Source organism: Centruroides sculpturatus, unplaced genomic scaffold (assembly GCF_000671375.1).
Source record: "Centruroides sculpturatus isolate CEXI.00-Female unplaced genomic scaffold, Cexi_2.0 scaffold2194, whole genome shotgun sequence".
NCBI lineage: Eukaryota > Metazoa > Arthropoda > Arachnida > Scorpiones > Buthidae > Centruroides > Centruroides sculpturatus.
In genome coordinates, this window is record NW_019386365.1 from 1 (window position 1) to 11373 (window position 11373).

Consider the following 11373-nt stretch of genomic DNA (forward strand, 5'->3'; position numbering starts at 1 on the left):
AATATTAATTATTTAAAACAATTTATTATTATTATTAGTGTATAAGTCATAAAAACTGTTTAATTCAATTCAAATTGAAATTATTGTTAGATTATCAAGAGCAGGGAGAGTTGTTGAAAATGCATTTGGGATCTTCTCTTCTGTTTGGCGCGTCTTCTCTACAGTGATTTTATTATCCCCGGATAATGTGTTCTTCACGACATGTTACAGGAAAGAAAAATAAAATCTTATCCCACAGCTGCTACCAGTGACAACTTTGGAGAGCAATATCAACAGTTTATATCCTTGGAAAACAGTCAAAATTTAAATCCATCAACAGCAGCAGCAAAAGCAATTCATGATGAATTCAAAACTTATTTTAATACTGTAGGCCAAGTAGAATGGCAATGAGATGAAATTTGTTTATAATATTATTAAATAATAAATGTGAAATGTAAAAATATTTAAGAAGTTTGGAATTATTATAATTATGTCATTATAAATGATACACTATTTTGAGTTAAGAAATACAACTTTGATACAATAAGTGAAAAATGTTTATTAAGAACTATTTACAATATTTTTAGTTGCAAGTCCAAGGCATTTTCCTTGGGAAGGATTCTTAGTTTGACAGCTATAAGGCTGCCAAATTTGTCGAACACATCCTTTTTTGGTTCATGACTCAGAGCCTGAAAAAATTTTAAAAATACAATATTAAAGGAAAACGCATGAAGTTTTCAGTCTTATATTATTTATTTAATAGTCTTCTTTGTATACAAACATTACTAAACCCGATACATAATGTATCTAAATACCAACCAACTGCCGAAATTCCATCGGGCTAGTTTACGTAATTCATTTAGTAATTAGCCTTAAACTAGCCCGATAGAATTTCGGCAGTTGGTTGGTATTTAGTCTTCTTTGTATTTGTGTAATATTTATAGTATCAGTTACTAAAGTGAACACTTAAAATTATTGTGTTTTTTAGTTGTTCATTCTGAGCTGTAAACCTTAAATAAATAAATTATACATTTTGAAATAACTTACATTCTTTGTCCTTTCCTGCAATTTTTTTTTTTTGGATGGCTGTGGATTATCAAACATGACTGGTGATAATGAAAGCATTTCATTATCATTAAACATTTTATCATCATGTACTGGTACATCAATATTTATATTGATAATTCTATCTGTTTCTTCCATGCAGCCAGAAGTGGATGGTTGTGTATCATTTAACTACAAATAAAAATAGGCTATATTTAATTTTTATCTACTAAGATCAGAGGTATCGGAACCTTGTGAGAGACGGCTGAATTATAAAGGAGCGTAGGACCGTTGCTGAGAATTTCGATCATTATTCCTACACCAATTATATACAATGTTGTATAAAAAGTAATTAGAGCACCACGCCAAAATATACATTTAAAACAAGAAATAACTACTGTCCATCGGCGTTAAACAGTTTTTATTATAATGCAAGCACTTTCGATACTTTATCAGTCATTTTCGGGCGAAGAACGTAACTTTGGAACATTGTGATAATTTTCTTTTAAATGAAACATTAAATATTCGAAAATGGAATACAAATTTTTAAATATTTTAAAATAAAATTGAATTTTTGGATTATAAATAGGAGATTTAATGTTTCATTTGATTACTAGAAATGAAATTTATAATAATGTTTGTATTCAGAATTAAATAAATCNGTGTACGTCGGACGTTAAATACCGTATTCCTGTAAGCCTAGAAGTTTGACAATGGCGTTTGGAACGTCGGTGGAATCGTGCTCGACGTTCCAAACTCCATTGTCAAACTTCTAGGCTTACAGGAATGCGACGCTGAACGTCCGACGTACACGTTCTCTCGATGGAAACGTCGGCCGCAACCTCTCTATTAAATATTCGAAAATGGAATACAAATTTTCAAATATTTTAAAATAAAATTGAATTTTTGGATTATAAATAGGAGATTTAATGTTTCATTTGATTACTAGAAATGAAATTTATAATAATGTTTGTATTCAGAATTAAATAAATCTTTGTATTTTATAAAAAATCAAACCTTTGAACCTTACAAATGAAATTCCAACATAGTTTAATGTAGAAAAACCAAACGCTTTCGATCTACATAACCCTTAATCTGAAGATCTCCTAACAATAGAGGAGAAGGTGGTATTATGGAACACTGCGGGTATTATGGAACCACCCCATTTCGAACTGATAATAAAGGCTAACTGTAGCGGAATGTGGCCGAACTGAACTAGACAGACATCCATAGCCAGGAAAAAACCCCGTTTTACTTCAGTTAAACGGTTGTCCGTATTTAATCAGCAAATTTGTTTTTTTCAAAATTCGCAAGTTTTGAATGCTAAGTGAATTTAATTATTTTTAAAATATAAATCGTGTAGTTGTAGGTTCACTGGTGCATGTATTCCGTTCCAGAAACTTAGGGATACATATTAATCTGCGTGATTTTCACGTTTTTAAAGTTTGTTGCTGACAGGAATTAAGTTGACCCAAGATGGAGATGCGTGAAATACGGACCCCATTGGTGCTTTTATATGGAACCCAACACTCCTGGGACCGTATTCTGGTCACTGTCTCTGGTCTCTCGTCTCTCACAAGCCGGTCGCTGTTTGGCTAATCCAAATGATTAGACAATCAGCGACCGGCAATCAGTATTACCGACAAATTGAAAGCATAAAATAATGTTTTTACGTTTTATTTTATTTATGAAAACATTTTTTTAATTTAAATACTATCTTAACAAGAAATAAAATGTAAGATAACAATCGAAATTTTCATTTTTTTCATGAAAAAATTATCGTCTGCTTAGAAAATAGCGAAACTGAGCATGCGCGAAGTGACAGTATCGTCTGGCTAAGTAAATAGTCAACAAGTAAGTTGAAAGTTTTTATGTTTATTTATTTGAAAAAAAAAAACAATAAATATAGCCACACTAAGGGTGATTAGAGCTTGCAGGGACATATAGTGGGCTATGCGTTGGTTTAATGAATACGCCCTTTGTTAAATATGATATTAATGTCTAAGAAATGTACCATCCTAGAGCTTCAGGTTAAGGAATTAGCGAAAACGATGAAGGCCTAATATATGCCTGCAAGCTCTAATGACCCTTATAGATATAAGTTAGCAGCATTTCGAGCATTGATTACAAGGGCTTTTATATATTGCGAAAACGTTATAGACCGGGATACAGAGATAGAAAAAATTATACAGATAGCAGGAACATTAGGTTATCGAGGGAATTATTAGAAAATTTCATGCCAGTAATGATAAAGTCACTAGACAAGATCCATTTAGGTACACGAAATTTACATACAACAAGTATTTAGGAGGGATTATGAAAGAAATCGCAAATAAAAACGATACAAAGGTGATCTTAAAAAGAGCTCCGAATTTGTATAAAATACTTAGAAACGATAAAGGGTTAGTTAAAAAAGAAGATAAGGCGGGTGTGTATAAGAGTNGAAATTTACATACAACAAGTATTTAGGAGGGATTATGAAAGAAATCGCAAATAAAAACGATACAAAGGTGATCTTAAAAAGAGCTCCGAATTTGTATAAAATACTTAGAAACGATAAAGGGTTAGTTAAAAAAGAAGATAAGGCGGGTGTGTATAAGAGTCCCTACGAGAACCAGTGTCGGAACATAAAGATAAGAGTCCCTACGAGAACCAGCTAATAGATGTTGATGTGCTGATGTTGAAACGGAGCATTATACTTGTGAGTTTTGTAAATGATTAGCTTCTTCTTTGTACATTTCTTCATTATTATTAAATCATTTTTGCGTTAAAATACATTGGAGTTAATGATTTTGTAATTATTTAACATTTTTTGTACTTTCCTATTTGTTTTTGGCTACATTAAAGCATTTTTTGAAAATATACAGTAAGGTTCCATATTACCACCCGATTTTCTTTAAGCCTACTTTCTGACTTTTTGTACAAAAGCCTTCAAAAACCATACTTATAGTTACACTAACGAAAAATCCAATTAGGAACATTTAGTTTAATTAATAGTTACTTAGTTACAAGTACTTTATGCACAAAAACTGTGGGTGTAGTTATGATACCTTGTTTACAATTTTCTAAAATGTAATTGGGGTTCCATAATACCACCTTCTCCTTTATCATCGTTCTACCTTTATCAGCATTTAGCATGACGATATATTTGTCAAACATCCACATTTTGCTCTCTTGTAGGTTTCCATGTGATTTCTTCCTGGTAATTCTTAAACGATTTCATCTTGAAGGTCGCTTTCCATCGATAAAGTTCCTTTTGGCATTTACCATGCCAACGATGAGTTTCTCAATGTTCGGCACGATGTCTTCAGGATAGCAATACTGTGCTTTGGGTGCCAAACATGGAGCCGTACTTGATGGCGTCGATGAGGAAGGATAAGGCGATATGTTGTCCCAGCAAACTGATTGTGGGCGAAGTTGTACACCAATATTTCGATGTTGTTTCTTGAGGATCCAATTTATTGTGGGTAAAGGTGATAGATTAATATATAAACGTGTGCCCACTATCTATAATATCCTCAAAAACGAAAAGGATGACGCCGATATGCTTAAAGTACCAGAAGTTTATAAGATTCCGTTGAGAGACAATAGATTCGAGTGCGATCTTGAGTACATCGGCACCACACGCGATCACTAAAAATAGGACTTGCGGAACACAAATATGATATTGATAAAAGAAAATACTGTACAACACCGCCCTAGCCAGGTACGCCATAGACTACGACGTTCAAACCTATCTAGACAAAGCTTCTATTATACAACGATCTAAGCATGACGACCCAAAGCAGGACACTAGAAGCTCTCAAGATATTCAAATCTGAAAAGAAGGGCTGTTCCATCAATTTCAAGGATGAAAAACGATTATCTTATGCCTAGCAATCTTTATACTAACAAGAACAGTGGATATAAAAAGTTATTTAAAATTTTTTTATAAATTCTCGTTTAACACTTATATTTTATTATGTATTACAGAATTTATGTTATTTTGTATCACTTGTGCAATTTTTATGTATTTAAGAGTTTTCAAATAATTTAAAAATGTTCCTTTCCTCGCATTCCATTTTGGAACATATTAACCTGATGAAAGAATCTCCTATGTAGACAGAAAGTGTTTGTTTTTTTTCTGCTTTAAACTGTGCTGGAATTTCATTTGTAAGATTTTGAGGTTTGCGTTTTTTATGCCATATTTTATTCCACTTTTGCAGTGTTTGAACTATCTTTGTATTTTATACAAGTTTGTTAGGAGGTTATGGAAGAAATATGTTTTGCATTTAATTATTTTGGACATTTTTCGCAAAAATCTATTGTTTCGATAATTCCAAAGTCGATTAAATACACGTCTGCGTATTAACGATAGAATAGCGTACACCTAGCTTTAGCCATTGTTAAGACTAACGGGTGAACTTATATAAGATAATGTCATGATTTTATTCGAGAATTACAATAAAAATTCAATTAGAAAAGAAATTCGGATAATTCCAAATCGTGTTTTTCGGTCCCTTGAGTTTCGAAATAAAGGGGTTTTAATGCACCGGGGATTTCTATTAATATAAACGTACGGTACAAATATTAGAATAATAATTTAGCCACAAAATTATCGGCTTAAAATTGATTATAATATATAATCTATTAAAGATAAATATATTTTATCAATTATGTACTCTATCTCTACAGTATTTAGACTGATAAAGCTTAATTGTTAGATTCTAAATTTATAGTATTAATTATAATTTTAGTAGAGGAAAAGGTGGTATTATGGAACCACTCCATTTCGAACTGATAATAAAGGCGAACTGTAGCGGATTGTGGCTGAAATGAACTAGGCAGACATCCATAGCAAAGGGAAAACCCATTTCACTTCAGTTAAACGTTTGTCCGTAGTGAATCAGCAAATTTGTGCTTTTCAAAATTTGAAAGTTTTGAATGCTACGTGAATTTATATATTTTTAAAATATAAATCGTGTAGTTATAGGTTCACTGGTGCATGCAGAGCCGTAACTAGCCATTCCTGTGCCCCGTGCAAGAATTTGCATTTAGGCCCCTTAATTTATTTGGTTTTGGGAAAATAATACAACAAATACTGTACATTACAATAGATTTTTAATAAGATTTATTTTAATTGAATTTTTCTGGCTTTCATTTCAGCAAATTCATTAATTTCACCACCATTATTAATATTTTTAACGATATTGTATTCTACTGAAATAATAGAAATATTGGATAATCGTTCTTGTCCGATAGTTGATCTTAAATAATTTTTTCTTAAGTTTAACTTGCTAGAACTTCTCTCGCACGAAGCAATAGAAACGGGAAGAGTTAGAAATATTCGAAGAGCGACATTGATATTTGGATAAGACTCAATTAAACAAAAATCATGAATAGCCTATAGTACAGCGTTTTTCAAAGTGGGAATTTACGCCCCGTTGTGGGCGATAAGTAAATCTAGGGGGCGCTGGAGGCAGGGTATTGAACAGTGACCAAAGGCAAAATTCGGGTCACTGAAAGCCGTTACCTTTCCTCTGTTAATTAAACTGATAAGAGAAAACATTGTGTTTAATGGTTTCCAGATGTTGAGAACAATGTACCGTAAGGGCACAAAGTGTGAGATTTAATAGAAAAGTTTTCCTAAGAATATTTCCAATCCTTTCTCACACAAGAAAAAATGGGTTAGGGGCGTTGGGTATAATGGAACAAAGGGGGCGATGGATAGAAAAATTTTGAGAATCATTGCAGTAGAATATTAAGTTGATATGCAGTTTTTATATTTTGTATAAGAGTCGTTACTTCAATATTAAAACTTTCAATTTCACTTGTGAATTCGTACTTTTTTAAATCTTTGCTATATTTAATAGCGAGATCTGCAGCCGATTTTTTTCAATCAGCAACACTCATGTATTGTAATGACGAGCCACAGAGAAAGCAAAAATCGTCACATTTAGTTTTCATTTTTTCGTAACGCCAATCTATTTGACGCAATAGAGTGTCGAGAAAACTGTAAATTTGTATTTTAAATAATTTTTCGGGTGTCAAGTTACTTCCTTCATCTGGTGTTTTATCTATTTCCATTATCTTAACTCTTTTTTTTCGTTTATTAAGAAATCCTTTTTCTATACTTTTTGGTTTGTAGTAAGAATATGATCAATAATAGCATCTGTTAATATTGTTGGCCATAAAGCTATATAATTTATTACTTCCATGTATCTACCGGTATATATATCGAAGCGTTTTTCTGGACTATTTCTGTCTTCTGCGTTTTCGGAATTCCTTTTTTCAGTAGCATTTTAAAGACTGTAGGAGTCCCTTCGGGGACTACGCGCCCGCTTACCGCTTAATCCGTCGTTCAAGTATACACCACATATGCGTACCACTATAAAGCAAAAAATGATGTCAGAATTTCTGCACGTCTTTTACAACCTCGAGACTAAGATTTTATTCGGGAGTTACTGTTTTCAATTTAGTAATTTTAAAAAAAATCCTCCGGCAAATTTATTTTTGTTACAAAATGTTACCTTTACAAATTTCTAGCTCTGCACACTGTAGAAAAATCTAGAAATACAGTTTTGTATATCGTAATAATATTAGTAGTTTCCAGAAAGCTCTATAAAGTAGAGAAAAATCTGTACATTTGAAAACTATAAACATAAATTTAAATTTCTCAAAAAATAAATTAAAAAATCTCAAAAGTCGCTACGTTTGGCTGATTTGTCTGAGGTCTCCGCTACCTCTCTACGTCCCTCTAAAAGTCGCCACAGTTGGGAACACTGGTAAGCAGACATCTAGGGTCTAAGTAAGGCAAAATGTAATCGAAAAAACGGGCTATAGAAAGGCAGAAAAATTTTAAATTTAAAAATACTATATAATTTCTTGTGAACAGCAGTTTGGGCCTCCCTTGCAAGCGGGCCCTATGCGGGTGCACCTGTTGCACCTGCCTAGTTACGGCTCTGGGTGCATGTATTCCATTCCAGAGACTTAGGAGTACATATTAATCTCTGTGATGTTCACGTTTTTTAAATTTTGGTCTTGACAGACATAAGTTAATTCAAGATGGCGATTCCATTGATGCTTTTAATATGGACTCCATTGGTGCTATTAATATGGAACCAAACTCCTTTGAACTCTATTTGCAAGCAGACATTCGTCCGGAGCAATTTGTGAAAAAGACACTAGGTAGAAACCCAATTCTTCTTGAGAATATCGAAAAAGATCTGCTGGAATATATATTGTTGATGGAGGTCATATTTTTCTATTATAAAAGCATATTTTCGATAAAATACATTAGTAACTTAGTACTTTCCTATTTGCTTTTGGATACGTTAAGGCATTTTTTGAAAACATACAGTAAAGTTCCATATTACCACCCGATTTTCTCTAAGCCTACTTTCTGACTTTTTGTACAAAAGCCTTCAAAAACTATACTTATAGTTACACTAGCAAAAAATCCAATTAGGAATATTTAGTTTAATAGTTACCGGTACTTTTCGCACAAAAGATGTGGGTGTAGTTACGATACCTTGTTTACAATTCACTAAAATGAAAATGGGGTTCCATAATACCACCTTCTCCTCTATTAGTAGTAAAATCTAAAATTTTAGTGTAATTCTTATAATTGCTTAGATACAACTTTTTGATTTAAAAAATATTCCAAACTTTATCAATTTCTAATCAACTGTTTAATCTCATTAATACTGACAGAAAAAGATGGACGAATTTTTGGAAAGAATTGAAAGACGAAGAGAAAGAAATCGGGATAGAGAAAGACAAAGAAGAAATAACGAAACACCGAATCAGCGAGCGGAAAGGTTGAGAAAAAATAGGGAACGCACTCGATTATATCGTCAAAGAGAAAGAAGATTGGAAGAAAGAGCAAGGAGGTTACAAAGAAATGAAGTAAGTGCCAACGAAAGAGAAAGTTTAGAACACGAAATAGAAATTTTAAGAAGAAATGAACGAAGAGTCACTGAACGAGGAAGATTAGAACAAGAAGTAAGAATGCTAGGAAGGAATGAACGAAGAAGAGAAGAAGGAAGAGAGGGTGAACACAGTATGAATATAGAAACAGATAGAGAACATGCAGAAACAGATAGAGAACATGCAGAAACACAGCGTGAAGAAACACAGCATGAAGAAGAAAGGAGAAATTTTCGATCTTACATATCTATCAAGAACATAAACACTTATAATGTATATTTTTAACCCATTCGATATTGTTGGTGTTTTCTCTGGTATATTTTTCTGGTATGTATTATTACTTTCGCTGATTAATAATTGAAATTTTGTAATACAAATAACTAGTAAGTTATTTACTCAGGAGTAATCTTTTAAAACAATTCCCATTATTGTAATTATTATTTAAATTGAGGGTAAGAGTGTTGGATGTTTCCTTATCAAAATCCGTTTGTTGAAAATCGCATAATTTAAAATGTTTTATAGCATGCCGCAATTAGTATGGAAGATGATTTATTATAAGAATATTTATAAGTTAAATATATTTATTCCTTATAAATTTTCGATTGTAGTTCTACAATATCAAGTAAATTACTTTTGCTCGATAATAAATTAACGTTATATTTCTGACAGATTATTAAATTTATTTTCATTGTTTTCATAAACTTTCTAGTAGTTTTATTTTTACTTCTTAAAGAAGACTATGTATATATAATTATATATATTTACATATCTTTAGACATAATTATATATAATTACGTCTTTTTGATTCTCTTTCGTTAATGTATCCTTCATTTCAATGTTTTCATTGCTCATAGCTAATGTGCAGGAACTTTGTTAATACAGTTAGCGACAGTAAAAGGGTTAAAAAAACGGGTTATACATCAATACAAACGCCTCGTTTTGCTTTTGCACTCATTTCAAAATCTGATCATTCAATACAGTTTGATCGATGATTTCGGTTATCGTTACAAAATATTTACTAAGAAAATCTGTACAGATATTCTTTGGATTCTTCGTTTTCAAAATCATTATTTTCCAGTTCTATATGAAGTTATTGCTCTTCCTGTCCTCGAAGGTCGTCGTTAGTAAGGCTCTCACCAGAAACCTGCAGTTACTCCTCAATATCTTGTTTGTCTACATCTCCTAGTCTTGCTTTATCGATTAGGTTAACAATTTATTCAACTTAGCTAATGATACAGCGATAGGCTCTTCTCGTGCAGAAATTTTGGATACATTCAGCCATAACTTCTTCCACACTCCTTTCGTGCATTCATCAGTTAATTCTTGTTACGCCAAGTCGATATTTTTTATGGCTTCCATGATGTTATATTTTTACCAAAATTGCACCAAACAAACATAGATTTAAGGGAAGTACAGCGCTACGACGAATTGCCGCCTTTTACTGATTGGTTCGTGTTCGTACATTATCATATTATATACGAATCAATGAATTGCCGCGATAATTTGAATCAGCGTAAATTTTGAGCTTTTTTTTATGCTTCGAGCAGACTTCGTTATATCGAATCAGCGTTAATCGAGGCAGCGTTAAGCGGGGTCTTACTGTATATCCTTCTTCCGGATGTATAAGCCTCATTCCATTTTCAGAACAGAAAAAATTGGTGTTATAGGTGAGAAAATATAGTAAATTACTTAAGTGTATTATTGGCTACAGTCCATTGTACAAAATCTTCGGCACTTATTTAATAATTCATATAGAACTATGTGTTAAGAACATTTGGAAATAATTAAGATTAATAGTGAACTAGTAATGGTAGATAAATAGTGAATATTAATTGAAAATATTGGGTTATCGGTCCGCAGTTTCCGGTGTACGTAGTTTATATCTTCGATAGGCTAGGCTACCGCTTGCGATTTCTATTCGCGCGATTTTTCTGTCGCAAAAATAAAACTCACTGTTTTTAATACAAGTGCATACACTTGCGACTAAACAATCGCAGCGATTAAAAACTTGTAACTGATCCTATTTTCGCTGTGACCCGACTGTCGGCTCTACCCAGACAAGCATGACATGCACACACTTGCGATAGTCTGGTTCAGGTATGGCCAACATAAATTCATTAGACGGGCCGGATCTGGCCCGCGGGGCAGATCCGGCCCGTCTAATGAATTTATGTTGGCCCGCGATCAATCTTTCAATATTAGCTACTGAAGACCGAATAGCTCGATGAAAAATTCTGACGCTTAAAAAAGTAAAAAGAAAATCAACAACTCACTGTGCTTTTGAATTGAACCATCCATTACAAATCTCGTAAGTACAGCGTAGAGTGATAACGTGAAAAATGTATCTGTAATCTTTAATCTGACACCACAATGAGATCTCGCACCACCTCAAAATCTTCCTAGGGCAGCCTCTGATTCGGCCCGTGAAAAAAGTTTTTTTTC

The 11373-nt window shown here is 32.7% G+C and overlaps 1 protein-coding gene across 1 annotated transcript; it reads left to right on the plus strand.

Moving 5' to 3' along the window:
• Nucleotides 1–2868: 2868 nt before the first annotated feature.
• LOC111614693 (zinc finger CCCH domain-containing protein 13-like) lies at nt 2869–10384 on the plus strand. The gene is made up of 2 exons (XM_023356059.1): nt 2869–2877; nt 8716–10384. The coding sequence occupies exon 2, from the start codon at nt 8722–8724 to the stop codon at nt 9214–9216; it is 495 nt and encodes a 164-aa protein (XP_023211827.1). The 5' UTR covers nt 2869–2877; nt 8716–8721; the 3' UTR covers nt 9217–10384.
• Nucleotides 10385–11373: the final 989 nt, after the last annotated feature.

What these genes read in the sequence shown, in the direction of transcription:
- LOC111614693 (XM_023356059.1), top strand. Translation starts at nt 8,722, where the DNA reads ATGGACGAATTTTTGGAAAGAATTGAAAGACGAAGAGAAAGAAATCGG.